The sequence below is a fragment of the Cardiocondyla obscurior genome, linkage group LG01 (genome assembly GCF_019399895.1).
Source record: "Cardiocondyla obscurior isolate alpha-2009 linkage group LG01, Cobs3.1, whole genome shotgun sequence".
Classification (NCBI taxonomy): Eukaryota; Metazoa; Arthropoda; class Insecta; order Hymenoptera; family Formicidae; genus Cardiocondyla; species Cardiocondyla obscurior.
The window spans coordinates 8074176-8094692 of NC_091864.1; the positions used below are offsets into that span (position 1 = coordinate 8074176).

Genomic DNA, 20517 nt, shown 5'->3' on the forward strand with positions numbered 1-20517 from the left:
TTAATATTCAAATTTAAGTTCGAGTGAAATTTATTAAAAATAATATAAAAAATTATTTCATTTTCACCCGTCACGTTTCTAAGAACAACATGAACAAAGAGTTGAATTTATCGCGATAAAAATTGTATGTACACTCATTATTTATAATTATTCTTCATTAACAATAATTTATCATAATACGTTATATTTCTTAGTCATATTGCCGCGTTCGATAAAGTTTCTTGAATTAAGCGAATTAATTAACAATAAAGCAATAAAGATAAAACGAGCATTACAATACAAGTCTCTTGAACTAATTTTAAAAAAGTTGCATCAGATTCATTAAACCGCATCATTCTTTTCTCGAATTATCATTCTTCATAGGGTCAACTTAGTGGACTAGTCATTCGGTTTCCACGTGTATTTATAGTAGAAGACGAGTGTGTGACCGCCACGTCACGGATGTGCCGAGTAAAGTCTCTTTCCTGCGCAGAAGCATTAATGGAACCAGAGACGTACTCGCGTTACATGGAACCCAAATGTAAGTCATCAAACGCAAGCTATTGCAGAATAACATCGAACTAAATAACAAACTAACTCAACGACAAAGAGTATGCAACTTAAAAAAAAAAAAGAAAAAAATTTAACTCTGTTTAAATCAAGTCTAATTATATAAAATACCAAAGAATGCACGTAGCATAAAGAGAATAAATTTTGTCGATTACTCTCGTGATTTTATAATACTAGTTCAATTCTACAAACATTAAAATAATAAAATATTTATGTTCTACTGTTCCTATTTTTTGAAATTAAAAATTTGATGTCACTTCGCAAAAAAGACACGTGTAAATTAATTTTTTTTCTGCTTTTTATTAAAGAACAGCTGACGGTACTGCTGCAGTCTCCCACTTGTCGACGTTCCCCTTCACGTTTACCGGTTTTAACACAGATATAACGACAGTCTTAACCGGCGTCTCGTGTAAATCAGTTACAACAAGGCTACCAAGAACGTCTCCTCGTCAATTCATTAAAAAATGTAAGTAGAAAGTATAAAATAAAATATTAATATCAATGAAATATTTGTTTCAATTTATAATTCTACGTTATGTAAAAAAAGTAAACCCGTGCAATAAGTTTCTGAAACAATATAATTAATATTTAAAAAGCAATTTATATTGCAAGAAAAAAAAACCTAATTTTGTTATTTGCTATTTCAATATTACCTACTGTGCGTTATATCTAAATATGTATAACTCTGAATTTTGACTGTTGAATCAACCTAGCATTTTGTATTAATTAATTTAATCAATGGCAACAATTATAACTGTATTAATTTCTGTGATAATTGATTTCTTATATTTAAAATAATTATAACAAATGTGCGAAGTCGCATGTACATTACACGTGAGAATTTCTACTTGGAGTAAGAGTTTACTATAACACCGTGTTTATTCGTACCTGTGGAATGTAATATATACTTTTATACCTTCAGCAAATGGTACGTTGTGACATGACCTAGCCAAGATCAATACTTCATAAGAAACATCAATAACCTTCTGAGACAACGGAAAAGTTTGTGTTGTGAATCGTCCTTGTACAGACCAGTACTTTAATCATCATAACGTATTAGAAAGAAACTACGCGATAATTATTACATTCCACCGCATTGAAAATAATTTTGAATAATTATTTCGAACAATTAATTTTAAAATTAAAAATATAAAATTTTTTTTTTAATAAATCTATATATTTTCGAAATGAAATATAAAGAAGATATCTCTAAAGGTACTAAACGTTCTACTACGACGGAGCAACAGCGATATTAAATAAATTCTATCTGTTCCAGCGGCTGAGTCATGTATTACACTCATAATCTCATGACCAGTTGAGTATATATCAGTTCGCGTAATGAAAATCTAAAGCGTTTGACTTTATTTTACATTTTGCATTTCCTTTTTTTTGCGGCATTGTTTTTCGCACGCGCACATAAATAAATGTGAATTCAAATTGAAAATATATGTTATCACGTGCACACAGCGCACCTGTATGCCGCAATAATTTTATTCAGCACTACGTTCTCACTCGTCTTTTTCTTTTGTCTTTATAATTCATTAATCGCACGTATGCAAATAAACGAAGGAAAAAAAGATGGAGGCCGTCGTGACATTAAGCTACGCACAATAGTATCAAAGTACACGACTGGCTTGAGACAGAATTAGATAACGAGATTGATTCACCGGCTACTGAAGGTACAAAGATTACTGCAGCGAACCGGCTTGCCATATCGCACACATTTTATCTTTGAAATACGTGCGCCTACTTTCGAACGATACACGTTGCAATTATCGTACGATAACCAGTTTCATAAAACTGACATATATACCACAAATAACTTATCGTTGCCACGAATTTATTTTTAGTTGTTCGCACACGTTGTCCACTGCTAATATAATTTAAAGCAAACCATTTTTTTTTAATTATTACGTTATTATTTACGTTGTTTAAATATTCATCGGAAAAATGGTATAAGTCAAATCTCGAAAGTTAAATTACGAATTTGGACAAGCGCACAGCCGACGAATATATTTAATTTGATATATGCCATTTATCGATTTTTAAAAATAATTATTGGAAATAAGCGATCTAAGTTTTTATTTTGCTTAACGCAGAAAAAATGGCGGACGCAAATAAAGCAGCACCAAATCCTACGGGCATTCCCCATCTGGAGGTATTGGATCGAGTAAAAAATATTCCTGTGGTTCATTCGGCGATCGAGAAAACGGGATCTACATATTCCTACGTTAAGGATTCTCATCATCTGATAAATTGGGCATTGAATCACGCCGAAGCAGGCCTGCACTTGGCGACTGCCACGGCCGTACCGCTTGCCGCACCCTTGGTCAAGTCATTCGAAAGACCGATTTCAGCTGTCGATCAGAAGCTATGCGAAGGATTGGACTTGGTCGAACAAAAAGTTCCAATTGTAAAGAAACCACCACAGCAGGTAGCGCTAAAGGAAACCTGCCCTTTTAATTATTAAACAGTGGAGTAGCCACGCAAAATCCGAGTTCGTTTAAATTCAGAAAAATTCAATCTCTTTCTAATATTAATTTAAAATTAATTGCTAAAAAGAAAGAAAAAATGCTTTTTCCTTAAAATTTAATTTACTAAACTTTTTATTTTTTTTCTTTCGTTTAAATTTTAATTAAATTAAAATAATATAATAAATATTAAAATAAAAAAAAATCGATGAGAATAAATTAATAATTTCCTATTATTTGCAGATATATGACGCCGCCAAAGCAGTCATGAGCAGTTCCTTACAACCAACCATTGAGAAACTTAATACGGCAAAGGAATCGGCCACGCAACAGGCATCCACGCTAAAGGAAACGAGTATAGCTAAAGCGAACGAGCTCTTGAACACGCAATACGGTAGTCTGGCTGTGCAAGGCGTTGACAATACCAGCGTACTCGTCAATCGTTTACTCGACCATTACTTCCCGCCGGTGGAAGGAGAAGAAAGCGTACCAAGTACGTCCTCAGAAATATCTAACGAACCTTTGTCTAATCGATTAACCCACCCGCGTCAATTAAACAACAATAATGACTTTATTACAGATCCCGTCTCCGCGGACGAGAACAAAGTGCTTCACGCGGTGCAAACAATCGGTCAACTGTCAACGAAAACCGCTAATCGCGTCTACCACTCGATTGCCGCGCAATTGAAAACGGTAAAAAAGGAAGACGTGGCGACGTACATGAACAGCGTAGTGTCCATTCTTCATCTTACGCAATACTTAAACCTTGGGCAAAAACAAGCGGAAAATGACGATAGTAAGACAAACAGTCCGACAGAAACCAAGGACGAGGAGAAAAAATAAATTAAAAATTTCAAGACGCCTTTACTTCGCTCTATGCGTTCACATCATGCGTTAAAAACGCTGGATAAAATGAGTTAATTCGTTACGCATTACGAGAAAAAAATACCAAAAAGAAAAAAACGTAAAACGAAAATGGTGAAAAAAATACGAAGATTAAAGCGTTACGTAGTTTTATATTTGTCTCGTTATTTATATCAAAGTTGAATATGTTGTATATATATTTTTGAAAAGACTTTTTTAATGATATTTTTTAACAAGAGCATTCGATTACAAACGTAAAATATGTAGGCGAAAAGAAATGCATCTAAATCCAGCGGTCTTTCGAAATCTGTTACTTATTAATCTTTGGAATGTGTTTCTTCTATATATTTATACACTATATTACACGTAAGTCACGTAAATCGTAATGTAACCAGTAACAAGTTACACCATTTTGATAATAATTTATATACACTTGACAAATTTATATCAATTAAAGTTGCAAAATTTTTTTAGTTTTTATAGTCACGCGAAGAAAACTAAAAACTCTCCACCGAATGCATCATGAATATTAAATTCACGTTGGTCGATACGTAAAAATGTGCATAATATAAATGTCTTTTTAAGTTTACAAAGAATACCGTATTGATCAATTGCAAATGTGAGCAATAAATATAAATATGCATTTTATACGAATATTATGTACATGCATTCTAAAATATATATTTTTTAAAAGAAATATATCTTTTACATGATTTATCATCTTGATTTAAAAGGAAAAAAAAAAGCTTAAACTTCAATTACTTAGAAGCAGATTTCGGAAATAGATTATAATGAAATACGATTACTTTTTTGAGACAACTGCAATTTTTTATAACATTTTCTTATTTTTCATAAAACTTCCAAAAAAAAAAAAAAGATATGTACAAGACTAAAATATTTTATATTCTTAAATAAAAATTATTCAAGACAGATTAAATTAAAATAATATTTTCTATTAACAAAAATTTGATAAAATACTAATTTTGATAAAACTTAAAAATATTTATAACGAAAAATTTCATACGTTAAATTTATTTCGATCAATACTTATAGGCTGCAACAATCTTTATGTTACCGACGCACGATGGCTTCAAAGTGTAGCCCACTATCGAGAATTTGACAGTAGCAGTGTAACCTTGTGGCATCATCTGACAATAGTCCACATACCGGACGATAAAAAATGGCACCGAACGGAGCAACTTTACTACTACATAAGAATATATAAAAAATTGCAATCGCTCGCTGGAGTAAACAAATTTTGTAGCGAAATGAGTCAGGGATCAAGGTACAGCAGCTCGGACGCTTAAAGAGAGAGGGGCTGCGAAAGAAGAGAGAAAAAAGAGAAAAAAAGGAAAAACGAACGAGTTGGAGGAAGGAGGGAGGAACACAAAGCCACATAGGGCAGTTGGACGAAGGGAAGCTGTTGGCGTCTAGTCGCGACGATCGCATCGTGTGAGTGTTAACGGTTTCGTTTCGATCGTGTTACATCAGCGGGCCACCTGTCAATTCACGGTCGTGGCATTGATCTTGAGACGCGTACGTACATTTCTACGTATAACTATACTCCCTCGCACGTTTACATCGATCGGGGGTCGCGGAACAATGAGACGCAGTATGCCTCGTGCACCGATGCTTTGTGCTTCGATTGCTTATTAACTCTCGCCCGAAAGGTTCAAGCGGTTTGAGTGTACTATTTCCTTTTTTTTTTCTCTCCTTGCAGACGCATTCCATCCTTCAACTACAGTTCGTGTATCGAGCGGTACGTGCTAATGATGTTTGAATATTTATTGTCGAGTCACGGTGTGCTCAGTGTAATAATGACACTCATGATGCAATGGTGAGAAATTTCACTAAGTACTGAGTGTTGGAGTAAGAGACAATTTACTTTTACGTTCGTAAACTACTTATCTTTTCGTTTGTTTGCATCCTGCGTAAATAATTTATGTGAATAACTTAGACTTTTAAAAGCTCATAATAATGTGTGTGTGTTTTTTTTCTCTTAGCATATTACGTGGAGTAAAGCTTGTTAAAAAGAATTTAATTTAATTCGCAATCAATTAGCCTAACCCCCCTGAGCCCATTAAAATTATTTCTGAACATGGATTTTTATTTTTGTCACATCTAATCTTAATATCTTTTCTGCAGATCGTGCGGTTATAAAGACCAAAAGGTTATTTCATTCATATATTTTATCCATGAGAAGGAGATTGCACCGTAGCCATGGAGACCACAGAACTCTCGGAGCAGTTTTACCGAATTCAAGCAGTCGATCGTGCCCGTAAGATACCCAGCGTGAACTACTTGTGGGATAAATCTACCGAAGTATACGAACGTGTAAAGGGGACGAATATGTTTGTTAATTGGGCCTTCGACACTGTCGAGAGTATGGTGAACACAATGATAGAGAAGTCCCTGCCAGTTGCACGACTTATGGAGAAGCCAATTTATACGCTAGATAAAACGTTGTGTCAAGGGATCGATTTCGTCGAAGTAAATCTGCCGATAATTAAAGAGGAACCGAAGCAGGTAACGTGTGCACGCACATATTAATTACGTGAATTTCTAATTATTTAACTTCGCTGGAACGATATTATTCAGATCTACATTAACGTCTGCTGGTCGTTTTCATTTTTTTAGATATTAAATCGCACCAAGTCCATCGTATCTGAACGTCTCCGTCCTGCGGTTAAAACCTTTACCGATTTAAAACAAGAAACGAAGCAGAGAGTCAGGGTTATGACTTTACTGACGTATTACAAGGTTCACTATTTACGTATCTACAGCTGGCAACAAGCCGACAAAGTCATGTCAACCGAGACCGGCATCAATATATTAAAGACTGTTGATAATACTACCGATTTTGCTGAAATTATGCTGGACAAGTATCTACCTCCGCCGGAAGAGGAAACTCACGCTGATACAGGTAACGTATGCGCCTAGATTACGCCACGGACAGATTAATTAATAAATGTAAAATTATCACGCCTAGTCGATCGATTAAAACGTAAATTTTTTTTAAAAAAGGATTAATTAAATTAATTTTCATTATCGTTACAGAGCGGTATTTATGCAGCGAGCACGTTAAGCTGCATCATACAATGGAAAGACTGAGCGAATTCAGTACTCGAGCATACAGGCGCATTTATTACGCACTAATGGAGAGGCTACAGCATATGTATAAGATAGAAATACTTATTTTGGTATTACACGCGCTCGTAGTTATTCAGGCAATCAAGTTCTTGGAGTCGGTAGTGAGTTTTATTTTTAAATTATTCAGCGACTACCTCTTTTCGTCTTAGAGACACGACTCTAGTCCGTTAATCGCGCATATATGTGATAGAACTCGAGAAGCCAGACTATTTTTATCACTTTTACACAAAAATTATGGCCGACGTAGTATATTTTACTTGCAAACTGCGACTATTACTTAATGCGAACGTCGTGAAACGTGTGACCGTTCGCGGAATAATTTCACGGCCGAAAATGGATTAAAAAGAAGCCGTGCCCTCAGCCATGATATATGACCTGCGTTTCTCATGATACCTACTTCGCATTTGCACATTTCCGAGCATTTAAATAATTTACCAACCGCCGTTCGTTACGAAAAGTAATTTGATTATTTTTTCAACATATTATTTTTTCCAAAAGAAAATATCTTTCTAAACGGAATTGTATTTTATAAAATTATTTATGAAAAATTACTTCAAGTTAAACTGTGCCGTTTAAAACGTTTAATATCAAGAAAGGGAATAATTGTAATATCGTGATGCGTAACATTTTCTCGATCGACGTTACACATACAAATTTGTAATTTACTTTATCGCGTCATGTGCAAGTGAGAAGTTAAAGGAAAATATATCATCGGTCGAACACGTGTTCTCTATATTATACTTAATCTCTATGTGTTACACACTCAGATTTTTAATCTAGTTAACGATGTTTGAAATGTTGGACGGATTCATCTGTACATTTGCGAGGACGAATCGTCAAAGCGATTATCGTCGTTCTTATTTTAAGAATGTAGCACGATATTTTTCGAAAGCGATTTGCTCATATTTTCCTAGATAGCTTTTCGTACCCTGTTATCACGCGTGACAGGCGTTTGTACTAGAAAAGCGCGGTATTCACACATGGCATAAACGCTTAACGATGTCCTGTTTCTAACGCTTCTTTTTAGTTTTTTAATAATTTAGATTTGTATATAAGGTGTGTCCTTTCTTTTTTTTTTAATTTTTTTTTACGCGTTATTTAAAATGTGATGTTTTATTTTCGACAAGACCGATCCCGCGCGAATAAATAATGACGATTTAGTGTACTTAACCCGATTAAGTTTTAATGTAATAAAAATGTAATAGAATACGTGCTTAGAAATAATTACGAGTGTTAAAGGAATGTTGAAAGTCAAGAATTTAACTGTAACGACTGTGATGAAAAGAATGACTCTAATGTATTCTCATTTTACAAATCGCATCATTTCATTCTAACGGGAAAAAAGATAAATGCGAATAAATTAAGCATAAGTTTAAGATTTTACACGTTCGGTAATAGTAGAAAATATTATATAACAAAACGATATACATGACGAGATATGTTAAAGAGCGAGATTATTTTATGTAATTAAAGTGCAAGGGCTTGTGAAGTTTTACTTCGCACGACTCGGTTTTACATAATAATATTTAATAATAAAATAAAACAGAAGAGATTATATTTAGATTAATAAAAGACAAGTGCAAAAATAACTATGATAATGCAAAAGGTCGTCGTAAAACTTTACAAACTTTTGCACTTTACCCACAGCGAAACGACAAGCGACTTATGAAACGAGAAAATTATATATTATATTATATTCACCGTTAATTGTACACGAAATCTGTAATTTTCATTCTCCGTACTTACTAACACGTTTGTATAAATAATAAAAAATATAAATATGTATAAAAGACGCTGTGTCGTCTACTAAAAGACATCCGTTTGCCCTATATTCCCGCTTATCGCGTAATTTTTATACACCGACGTTCATCGCACGGTCAACGTTGAGATTGTTAAAACGAAGCGGATGTAAACAGTAAATGCAAAAATTTGCATTTTTTTTCCCACCCGTGTTTTTTTTTTAAACAAGCCATTTCTCAGACAGTCAGTCTCAAGTCGCGAGATAAGGAGCTCGCTGGGCGTCGGGGGAGTATATTTTTCTGACGTCAGTATCAAAACATTTATCACGTCCTGCCTAGCAATCCGCGGAAAACGGGGATGAAGAGTTGCGTCGGTATTGTGTACGCGGAACGCTCGATAAACTCGTAACGAGAAAAGATAAGCGCGCGCGTAGTTACCATTGATACGACGGCAAAACTCTTGCCATCTTCATAGCATAATGAAAAATTATTATCGACTCACCGGTTCGATGCGCAGCGGTGGAGTTTTACAGCTACGATGATACTGTAACATAGAAATATGAAATATCAATTGTAGAGACGGTCAGACAATTTTTACCGAATAAAAAATAATTTTTATTACTAATTAAAATTTTTTTTTTTTAACTTGAAATTTCTTTTTTCTCGTCGATCATTAAATTGTCTATTATATTTCATCGTTATTGAAACAATAAAACGTTCTCAATAAATAACAAAAAAACTTAATTTATTTTGAACAAACAAAAAAATGATCCTTACCGAAACGTTGCTCCACCGAAGCATGTTGCCCGTCCTGAGCCTCCTCCTCCTCTCAGAATGGGGATGTCATCTTTCCACACATGAGACACTTGCGAGAACGCGGATAATAGTATTGTTAGTTTTATCTCTCACAATCAGAAGAAGCTCCGAGCGAGTCCAACACACACCGGGTGCGTTCGAGAAGACGCTATTCGTGCAACTCGGCAGTGTCTTTTTCTTCTAATGTGTGACATCAGAAGAAGAGGACGGTGCCGAATTGCACGAGTGACGTTTCCTCCGAACGTATCCGGAGTATGTTTAACTCGCTTAGAACGACTCCCAAAAGACTAAACGAAAAATACTAATAAGTTATACTCGCGCGTGGGCCAGTTACATATTAAAATTTTTCGCGCGGCATTATGCGTCACTCCCGTTAAAAAAAAAAAAATTACATCACAAACTTGCCCACGGTTCGATTCGTCACTAAATCAACGCCGAGAATACGTAGGCTTCTTCGGATTCTTCTATAAACAGATAAAAAGAACTCGGATTAAAGAATGTCCTCAAGTACGGCGCGATGTTTTGTTTACATAACTACCCTTTACGCGTAAAAAGAAAAATTTACAGGCCGAATATTTCGTCAAATATTATTCTGCATATTATTTCGAACATTTACGCGAAACGCGCGCGCTTTGTAATATTTCAATTAAAATTTTTATATCACGTCATCACTTGACGTGAAACGCGTCCTTTGATCGAGTCGAGATTAGCGCGGAGCTATCGGTAGCATTTCTTTTTTTTTCCTTTTTTTTACGAAATAAAAGACCTTTCTCTTTGTATCTCGGCGGAAAGAAAAACAATGAAAGCTAAAACGATTTTTCTTAATTACATAAGTCTGTCTTATTTTTGATCGGAATTAATGTAGCCTCGAGTTTTCTCTTTATTTTTCGCCTGTCCAGCTCCGTGATATATAACAACGGACTTTCAAGAAAACCCTCGCTTCTAAGTGTTGCAACAATCAAGCTGCCTTCGCTAAGCGAATGTTGATTATGCGCTAGATAGATAACCGACTGCAAAAACAAAATATCCGCGAATTCAATGGCTTTTACTCGTCGAGCTCGCCAAGAAATATAAGTATTTCCTATTCCTCTCGCAAACAGCACGTTTATCCAAGAGATAACGCTCACATAAAGTACATCTGACAGATATTTATGCCGGATGCATCTGCCCGGTCGTCACACACTCATTTAAGTTTATTCTTTATTACGTCGTGTAAAACGCGGTACTGCCGTGTCCGTGATTTAGGCACATGTAACGGACAATATAACGTCACATTAATCATCGGAAGTCAACGCGCGTTTCTCTATGCCTCTTAAAACGTCATCCTTCCCGCCGGCCTCATCACGGCGCATGCAATTGCGAACGGACGGACGTCTTTTCATTAACGTGCTCGCAGATAATCCTGACGCTACTACTACTGCTTGAATGCATGCGATGCGCGCCTCGCAACTTTCACGAGGAATGCGGTTTGATGGGTGTAGCGCGGTGAAAAGAGAAAGAAATGACCATTTAATGTTGAAGCCCGCGATGCTTACGCGTTGCGCACCGAGTTGTAATGTATGCGAAGGTTACTTCGAGAAATTGGAAATAGGGTCTTGAATCATAAAGCAGAGGCTCTCAAATTTTTCGCGCTATAATTTGCCGTTTGAAAAATTACTGAATTGCCTTCAAATACAAATTTATTACGGAATTAAAAAAAAAATTCTTCTACTTTCTTCGATTTCAGTTAATGAAGCGATTGAATATCGAATGCAATTAAAATTGAAATAAAATTCTAAAAAGATTCTTTTTTTACGTCGAAAAATATATATTTTAATATATTGAAATATTAACCTCGGTATAAATAATCCATTGAATTTCATAAAGTAACAATTGTAGAAACTGTTTCAAGACCTTTTTCCTGAAATTGCCCTTTTGCCTTTCGATACTTCCGATAGTTTCAAAATTATTGATTTCGAAGCCCTTTTGTTCACGCGAGATCTTTTGAATGCGCGCTACTGCGTTCATGTAGCCATAAATTCTTAGACCTCCATAAAGTTTGAAGACTTTCAAGGTGTGTCGAAACTTTAGCACCATCGATACTTTACAGAAATTTCAAAGTGTGTTACTGCTAAGAATTTCTTTTTTAATCCCTCCTCGGGGATCAATATCCACAAAACATCAAACAATTCTACGAAACTTTTAAAGCATTTTCAATGTATGAGCAATGCGATAAGAATTCTTTCGCGTACTGCTTATAAATATTATATAACGTAATTTATTCTTTTCACCGGTGGCGGAATTAAATCGTAACAATATTATCAGCAGACTGACAGCCATCTGGGCGTTTATAAATTATAGATTTACGTTGTGAAATAAAAATAAAAAATTAATTTAACTTGTTTCAACTATCTCGCTCTAAAGCACGATGTCGCAAAAGCGGAGAGGGCGCAAAACGATCCGATTATTCGTCGCTCGGTGTCCGCGACGCAGGAAACGGTATCAATGCCGAAAAACATCGAGAACAAGCGGCGGTTTTCGCGCGCGAGTAAATCATGGGCGCATCCCGGACAGAGATATTCGTGAGCCGCGAGAGCGCACGTGTTCGCGAATTTTCGTCGGTCGCGTCGCGGCCTCGTAAACAGCTTCTTGCCGGGGTAACGCGCGTTCTCGGTGGTTGCGGGTCGTTTTAGAAACTATAATGGATTATGGAAGGTGGTGGCTCTCTGGCCCGACTGGTGGCTGGTTATACAGGCGGCAAGGAGGGTTTCCGTACCCGCTGAAAGATCTATGGCGAGCCGGTAGATAAGCTATGCTTCATAAGCAGAGATGTTATCTTCATAAAAGCCGCAGGTCGATGCCTTCTTCCACCGTACAACCCCCCGGTAGTCGGAGTCGTATCGCCCGCTATGTATACGACGCGTGCATCGCAGATATACTATGCTGCGTACCTACATAACTATTTATACCCCGATATACGGATGCGCGCCGGATAAACAGCACGTTGATGGATCTTCTTAAGCGAATTGAAATTGATTTTTCGCACGGGAGATATTTCGTAGAGCGCGGCCTGCGCGCCGCGTATATTTGCGTCGGGCGTATCAATTTTGAAAATTCTAACGTTATTCGGATGAAAGAGTGAGCGACTTTTTTCTCGCGCGATCAGCAGTCGTCTAACTTTGTCTGACAAAATAGAGATTGAGACAGTTAATCTCTGGGCTCTTTTCGATTTGCCAATGCAATTCTTTCGTCATTGCCTCGACTACGCTGACGTTCGCAACGGTATCATTTATCGCACGTGCCGCGCGATAAAATAAAAAAAGTTTTCTTTTCTGTTTTTTTTCTTTTCTTTTTTTTTGCAATTTCCAACCTGTGGCGTCCTTTATCCGAACCGTTGACCTTACCGTAAGCACGTAACGCGGGTATTTCATCGAGCTCTTACTCTAACGGTCTCTTTTTTGCGCCACGACGCGACCGAGGACCGCTCAAAAAGCCCCGGGCAGAGTTCTTGGACAGGGTCCAACGGTTGGACGGAGAAATTGGTACCGGCGCGTAGCGCGAAACCGCGAAGCTCGCGGTAAATAGTCGCATTTGAAGAAAAAGCCAGGCGACGATAAACGACGTTGCGCGCCGAGGATGGGATTGTTGGGCTCTAACTGTCCCTTTGGTTGCCGACCCGCTCGGCACTGCCAGTGAAATTTTAATAGATGAGAATTTTTCGCATCGCCGAAACTTTTAATGAACCGCAAAGCCTGCCAACGCCGAGGAAGTAACAACGCCTACACATATATCTTTAACGTACATCGACGATCCGCGGCAACACGCGCGAAATACTTCTTCGCGCGATTACGAGTTTCAACTCCCTGGCGCTTCGCCGCTTTAATCGGTCCGTTTTATTCGGAAATTTCAGTCAAACATTTTAATCGAGCACGTCGGTTCTGCGTTAATAATTTAAAAGCCCCTTTACGCGACCAGAAGAAAATGGAATATTTTTTAGATACTTTTTTTTACTTTGAAAATGTTATAGAACACCTTTTTTTTTCTTTTTTTTTTAATTTTCTACGGCATTGATTTACGTTTTACGTGAATATTTCCATATGACATTTCCATATTGTAAAATTGTAATATATCGCACGACAAAGTTATTGTCGGCAATTATACTCTACATTCTGCCCGGCATATTTTTCCATCTCTCCACACGCTCAAAGACGCCAGTTGTGTAGTGCCATACTTATGAATATGCTATTTTTCCAGTACCGACGCGCATACTATGTTTATTCCCGCGTGATCAATACCGAATGCAACGGCCAAGTCACTCACGGAGTTTAGAATCGATATCCTATCGTGCTTTTACCGCAGATCCGCCAGTACCCCTGGCGCGTTTTTCCCAAACGCAGTAATGTGAATTCGATAACGCCGAAGAAAGAGGACCGCGGGTTACACGTGTTAACGTTGGTCGTGCTTTCGAATCGCGAAGTTATGAATCATTTTGCCGGAACATCTTTCGGTTTCGTTTTGGCACGAAACAATCTAATTTACCCACGTCTGTTGAACGTTACATATAGAGCACCTACGTTAGTCGTCAATGTAATTACGTTTCTTTTGTTCCGTTGCGTTAATTACCAGCGATTAATATAAATCGCAATATTTTTCGATTCCGTCGAACGGTCAGAAAGTGATTCGACGCGGTATAAATTTACAAACGTTTGAACGGCGACAAGTATAATTAAACGAGAATGAGTTAGCTTGCAAATATTTCACGTGCAATCTGATACAAGATCGCTAAACCGAGGTAAGAATCCATCCCTCTGCGAGATTCGCTCACTTCCTCAACGAGTTTTTTCAAGGGAAAGGGGGGAGGAGGGGGTGGTAGTTTAATCTCGCTGTGAATGTGTAATTAAAATTTGCACGGGCTCGCGGTTATTACGTGGAGAATCCGCCGACACGTAAAATCATGCAAAATGTCCAGCATAAAAGCGTCGCCGTCAGCCCGCCTCCGAACAGCGCGCAGTTAATGCACTGGAAGTGAAATAGCAGCTGTTCTAATTTGAATTCGAAAGGAATACGAGGCGCGTCGCGGAATCCGCCAGGAGACAAACATCGTTAACGTTACACGATAACAAAAATAAAGGAAGCCGCCCGTTAGATCCGTATTGAATGCGCCGGTGATTAAGCCCTCGATTTACTGCTATCTGTCTCGTCGCGGAATGCAGTTTGTAAGAAATACGCGGCACACAGGTGCCGTTAATTAATTATACATTAATTATACATCGCCGATGCCGAAGCGGGTTTAATTTGATTTTTCTTTTTTTATTCGCGGCGGCGATTAAATACGCGTCCGCGTACAATTTCGGCGTAAGCACTTTTCCTCCTCGCGCCAGAGTACTTCCCGCTTTTTATATCTCATTTCTGCGTCCCCGACGATGCTACGCGTACTTTTACCGCGACAAATTGTGAGGATCGATAGACGTCTCTCAACCCCCCGTATGCGCCCTTCGCTCTCCCACGTCCCCCCCCTGCGCTATTTAATATTTATTTATTCAAATATTCGTCGTGGCCCGTTTCCACGTGTGCGCAACGTCGACGTCGGCGGCGATACTCTGTGCCGTGACATTCGCCACGTCGACAGAATTTTACATTTTTTTCCATGGACTTGGGCTTATGGTCACGTCGACGCTTTCCGCCCGTTTCATTTCGCGATTAATGCGCGACGCAACGTGTTTGCGAGGCGCAAAAATTGTAAATATTCGCGGCAACCGTCGGGGTTTTAAGATCGCCTCGTTGGCTCTCTCTTTCTACTCTCTATCTTACTCCCGACGTTTTATTTGGAATGTTGTCTTCTGTTTACTTAGAATTTGCCTCCTCTCTTTAAACTTCGTAATTACGTTTAACTTCGTATCAGGCATGCAAAAAGTGCCCGGCCGAGAAAACTGAGCGGACGTCAAAAAGTTTTAGAACTCTATTCGTATCTAGCAACTCATCCCTTAATCCCCTTAACAGACGGGAATTGATTTACAACTTGGCTCTCTGTATCTAAGGAAATAAAATTCCGACATTATGGGATTAATAGTTACCGGGGATGTTGCATTCAGCGGGGGAGGGGCCGGCGCGATGCTCTCCGCGCTTAACTTCGCAACTTCGGGCGACGTTAAAAACGTTATTAGGGCTGCTATCACTTAGTCGGGGGCGCGAACTTCCGCGCGTAAAAACTCACGATCGACGACTCGCGCAAAGTCGCAACGGCGAAGATCGAGGAAGGAGAAACTTTCTTGCCGCCACTGCCATTCGGAAGCGTTTCCATGGACGCGGTATCGCGTCATCGTCGTTATCGGAAACCTTTAACGGGCATCCGAGTCTGTTAGAAGTGACGCCTGTATTAATTTGTTCCCGTGACCGCGGCGCTTTTCGGTGAAGGGAGGGAAGAGCGGGAGGGGGGAGGAAAAAAAAACCCGGAAGGGACGATGGGTGGAAGCTGCCGGCGGTAGAAGAAGTTCGGACGATGGCCGCGAGCATTTCCGCAGACAATTTATTTGGCCGGTCGGAACGATCAAACTTTTTTCCCCGGTACCATGTGAAAAATAACATCGCCGAAAGCGCCCCGCTGGAACAACGGGACTATGTCCGGCATTTGCTCGACATCGCGCGGCACCGACCGACCGACGACGTACGAGGAGGAATGAAAGGCAACCCGTAAGCCTGGGAAACTAAAGCCACCCGTGACGGCATTCGTCGTTTACCCTCCCGGCCACCAAACTTGAACTACAACGGGGAAAACCGGTGATAACTTCGACGGACATCAAAAGCTTACGGTTTCGGCGTCGTGCGCCTAGATTTTCTACCCTTTTAATACCGAGCGAGATTTTATCCGGACTTGTTTTATATACTTTCGATCTTTCTTGTTATTAGAAAATTGCTTTAGAAAATTGCGCGAAAAGTGAGCTTTTTAAAAAAAATAAAAAAAAAAAAAAAAATACAATTACAACAGGTCCGCGTTATGTACGCGAATACAGTCGCGACATCGCCGTACTCGACTTGGCTCGGCGAGTCGCAATAACGGACTGTAATTTTATTTACGCGAACGCCAGCTTTATTTATCGACGCAAAACTCAAGTACGCGCACCGCATTCTCGCCCGTCACTTCCAATCTCGGGATCCAGCGGGCGGCATTAAAATTTCATCCGCGGCGCGAGAGAGCAATTACGCGGGGAAAAGTTAAAAAGTAATGTTACAGCGGGACCAGAAGTCCCCGCAAGAATGGCGCGTAAACTTCTTAATCACGTTACCGGAGGAAATACGCATCTGGCTACATTATTTAAGACAGCGCGGCTGATTGCACGCGCCAGCATCTCTACATCGGATTAGATACCGCTGGCTTCCGGATGCTCTTATAATCCCGCCGATGCAAAACTGTTATTGCCGGGAGGTAAGCTCTCGTTGCGATTTGACTGAACAACGTCCGACGGTACTTGACGTAAAAAAAGGGGGAACGATAAATTTTCAATTCTCACGAAATTACCCTTTCCCATCGGGCCGCAGTGGCTTCGCGAGAGATTTAAGCGAATTATCGGTCTTAGGACGATCCATCACGAGGGAAGCGTATAAATTTGATTTTACGCGCAATGTCACGATTGCGTCGAGCGAACGTTTTCTCTGATTGTCGAGAGCCAAGTTTCGTGCGAGGTACGATGTTATACTTCCCCGTCTATTTCGTTCGCAACGTACTTCGCGGTGGAGGCTCTTTGACGCACGGTCGTTAGGCGCGTAGCAAACCGAAGTGCGTACGGCGAGGAACAACGATCCAACGAAATATTCTCGCGGCGCGGCGTCTAGTTACCGCGTTATTTCATCCCCCCGCTGTTTTCCTACCGTTCTTGATTCTTATATACCGCTGGTGCTTCGCGCACCAGTCTGCATTACGAAATTAAGTCCGAAGTACCGGAAAAGGTGGCAAAGGGATTCGACAATTTCCACTTTCTCGCCATTAGCCGGTATACCTGGCCGATCGATAAGGAACAGAGCGAATCTCGTCGTTTTCTATTTTTCCCAGGCGTCCAATCACTTGGCACGATTGGTACTTACTTAATGACCCAATGGCTCTTCTCCAATATTTTCGCGAAATTAGAAATTGTACGCGCGCGGAAAATTAAAGGTGAGATAATTTTCATTGTTAAAAATTAGATTTGGAATACAGTATTAAATTTGTAACGTTAAGTCAACCGAATTTTCAGGCTGCTACCGTTTTTATGCACGAAAATAATTGCAATTCTTTTTTAATTAAACGTACGCAGTTAATTTTAATTTAAAGTTTTATATAAGTAGTTTGTTTGACGTTTTACTTACGCTTTTCTTACATTTATTATTTTGAAAGTCTTTAAAACGATAGGATTCATGAGCAACAATTTATAAAATTAAAGTAATAATTTTTGTTATATTTTACAATTTGTATAATATTCCACAATATTCAAATAAAAAAAAAAAAAACGTTGTCACGTAAATAACAAAAAACTCAATTTATTATAAGCAAATAAAAAATTTACTCACCGAAATGTTGTCTCGTCGAAGCATGACGCTCGTCCTGAGCCTCCTCCTCCTCTCAGAATAGAATGTGATGACCCTGTAACATAAAATATAAAATTTAGATTATTAACTTGTTTTTTAATTAGATATTTAATAAAACAATTATTTAATTTTTGAATAAAATCTTTAAATTTTTCTACATTTAAATTTAGTTACGCAATAAAAAATTATCCTTACCAGAACGTTGACCCGACGAAGTATGATGCCCATCCTGAGCCTGCTCCTCCTCTCAGAATGGGACGTAATCCTTCCGCGTATATGACACTCGCGAAACCGCGACCGGGTGAATTTACTTCGCGAAAATTTATTAAAAACACTCACTGAAATTATGACGCGCGATATTAAGCGGCACTTGCGTTTTTAAGGTTAACGAAACAAATCTCGCCCGAAGACTAAGCGCACTCCCGAAAAAACGACCGACAAACTGTATGCAGTTTGTTCAATAATTTACGGCGACGAGAATACTCCAACTGCTCTTCTGAAACAGAACAAAAAAGAAATTTTAGTATGTATTAACAAGTATGAATAGAAATGTACTTAATTATATCACGACGCGTATAGAGATCCGCTCCGACGCCGGTTATATAGTCTGTTATAGTGTGCGACGCTATGAGCTAAACAGCGCGCGCGAGTGTTGTACGCCACAGAAGTTGCGTAGGTCAGAATAACATAAATTGTACGAGGCTTGGCATCGCGTGTGTGAGTCACGTACACAGTGCTCGGGGCCGCGCGCCGATTCCCCACCCGTCCCGCTGACCTCAACACTACACTTGCCCGCTACGCAATATTAACACGTTACATTCCTCGATCGGGACAGACACCGTTAGAAACATACAAGTTAATCATCGATCAGCTTGTTCGAAGCTTGATTGACACAGATCTAAAGCTATCGCTAAAGAAATCGCTCCGCGGTTACGCGAACGGCACAGAGAAGTAAGAAAGTTGACGCGTAAATGGAGAAATGACTTACTTTATGAGGAAGAACGTTGGTCACAGGTGCTCTCCGGAAGCAGATCGTGGATATGAGGATGTGGTTTGCCATGACGGTTGCGTCGTCGTTCGTTCAATTTCGATATAACCTGTTACTTGATCGCCATCTCTCTTGCTTCGATTTTATTAGACTAGAATCCGGAGGCGGACTGATCACTGAAGTGGGACGACCGTGCGCCGTGCATGGCGCGTCGATCATCTGCAAGCACTCTGATATTTTCGACGACTGCGGTTCACCTTAAATACGACACGTCTTACTACGAGGTTACTCGGTCATTAGTCGGCGGAGGACTGACACGAAGCTGGATCTGCAGCCTGTACACGACACGTAGTGCGGTGGGCCGTCGCGCATGGCGCGTCGATCATCTGCAAGAACTCTGATATTTTCGACGACTGCGGTTCACCTTAAACACGACACGTCTTACTACGAGGTTACTCGGTCATTAGTCGGCGGAGGACTGACACGAAGCTGGATCTGCAGCCTGTACACGACACGTAGTGCGGTGGGCCGTCGCGCATGGCGCGTCGATCGACTGCAAGCACTCTGACATTGTCGACGACCGCGGCCATCTTGAATACGACACGTCCTACTACGAAGTTACTCGGTTACCCGCCAGCGGGGGACTGAAACGGAGCTGGATCTGCAGCCTGTGCACGTAATGCGGCGGGCCGTCGCGCAAGCGCTATCGCGTTGCGCAGTAGCTTTGTTCCGCTTGCACTGCGCTGCTTGCACCTGCTCGTATTCGAACATTGTCAGTGAGTTATTCGTTTAAAAATTCTTCGCCAAATCTTGTGTGGAATATTAATTAAATAAAACTAATTAAAAAACTAATGCCTTCATTGTGGTATTCGGTTGATTAAATCGATTTTATCGCGGAAACAGACTCAATGCTACACCGTCATCGAACTTGAATTGTGATTGGTTCACGGTTGCACTCGCGGATTCATATATAAAGAGATGCATTTCGCGGCCTCGCGTTATTTGGGATCCGACCGGGACACAGGAAACATCTCTCACTGAAAGCTGAGTCAAAGACTTGTTCGTTTAAAACTAACCTGCACCACATACAAGGAGCAGCGCTTCGCAGATGGTGTTATTTTGAAACCAGCCCGGATAATCAAGATCTCTCATTGTAAAATCGGTTCTTTTAAGGATCACAGTAAATATATACCTCTCAATTTAAGACTTGTTCTTTTAAGGACATCCCAGAAATCTGATATACGAAACATCGTTTTGCGGCTGCGTCATTTGGAAATCAACGTGGATAAAGAAGAAAAGTGTTGCTCGTCCTGTGGTACTTCGCCGATGCCAGATGCTCTTCTTGGACTTCTCCCTCCTTGCAGGATGTCAAGGATGCCAGGGCCTGTCTCCGTTGGACATG

The 20517-nt window shown here is 39.5% G+C and overlaps 2 protein-coding genes and 1 long non-coding RNA gene across 10 annotated transcripts; 2 read left to right on the top strand and 1 right to left on the bottom strand.

Annotated features, from left to right (window-relative positions):
* Positions 1-859: 859 nt before the first annotated feature.
* Positions 860-4581, top strand: LOC139107981 (lipid storage droplets surface-binding protein 2-like). Of its 2 annotated transcripts, none has more exons than XM_070665921.1 (4): positions 860-1015; positions 2649-2983; positions 3264-3513; positions 3601-4581. In XM_070665921.1, the coding sequence occupies exons 2-4, from the start codon at positions 2654-2656 to the stop codon at positions 3861-3863; spliced, it is 843 nt and encodes a 280-aa protein (XP_070522022.1). In that variant the 5' UTR covers positions 860-1015; positions 2649-2653; the 3' UTR covers positions 3864-4581. The 2 variants fall into 2 exon arrangements, with proteins under 2 accessions (XP_070522022.1, XP_070522013.1); XM_070665912.1 differs by lacking the exon at positions 860-1015 and adding an exon at positions 1826-1863.
* Positions 4582-4902: 321 nt separating this feature from the next.
* Positions 4903-9369, top strand: LOC139107993 (lipid storage droplets surface-binding protein 2-like). 7 transcript variants are annotated; one of them, XM_070665949.1, is made up of 4 exons: positions 4903-5420; positions 6030-6410; positions 6522-6807; positions 6942-9368. In XM_070665949.1, the coding sequence occupies exons 2-4, from the start codon at positions 6105-6107 to the stop codon at positions 7181-7183; spliced, it is 834 nt and encodes a 277-aa protein (XP_070522050.1). In that variant the 5' UTR covers positions 4903-5420; positions 6030-6104; the 3' UTR covers positions 7184-9368. The 7 variants fall into 7 exon arrangements, with proteins under 7 accessions (XP_070522050.1, XP_070522078.1, XP_070522087.1 ...); XM_070665977.1 differs by having other exon boundaries at positions 4903-5336; XM_070665986.1 differs by lacking the exon at positions 4903-5420 and adding an exon at positions 5426-5554 and having other exon boundaries at positions 6942-9369.
* LOC139108055 (uncharacterized) lies at positions 9230-19713 on the bottom strand. Its single transcript, XR_011546608.1, has 5 exons — positions 19116-19713; positions 18323-18623; positions 18110-18182; positions 9551-10053; positions 9230-9317 (listed from the first exon to the last, which is right to left on the bottom strand). It is a non-coding gene; the product is annotated as an uncharacterized lncRNA (long non-coding RNA).
* Between the last annotated feature and the right edge of the window lie 804 nt (positions 19714-20517).

Coding starts and splice junctions, on each gene's coding strand:
- LOC139107993 (XM_070665949.1), top strand. CDS start 6,105: ATGGAGACCACAGAACTCTCGGAGCAGTTTTACCGAATTCAAGCAGTC. Junction 6,411..6,521: donor TTAAAGAGGAACCGAAGCAG/GTAACGTGTGCA, acceptor TCATTTTTTTAG/ATATTAAATCGCACCAAGTC. Junction 6,808..6,941: donor GGAAACTCACGCTGATACAG/GTAACGTATGCG, acceptor TTATCGTTACAG/AGCGGTATTTATGCAGCGAG.
- LOC139107981 (XM_070665912.1), top strand. CDS start 1,836: ATGTATTACACTCATAATCTCATGACCA. Junction 1,864..2,648: donor CACTCATAATCTCATGACCA/GTTGAGTATATA, acceptor TGCTTAACGCAG/AAAAAATGGCGGACGCAAAT. Junction 3,514..3,600: donor AGGAGAAGAAAGCGTACCAA/GTACGTCCTCAG, acceptor ACTTTATTACAG/ATCCCGTCTCCGCGGACGAG.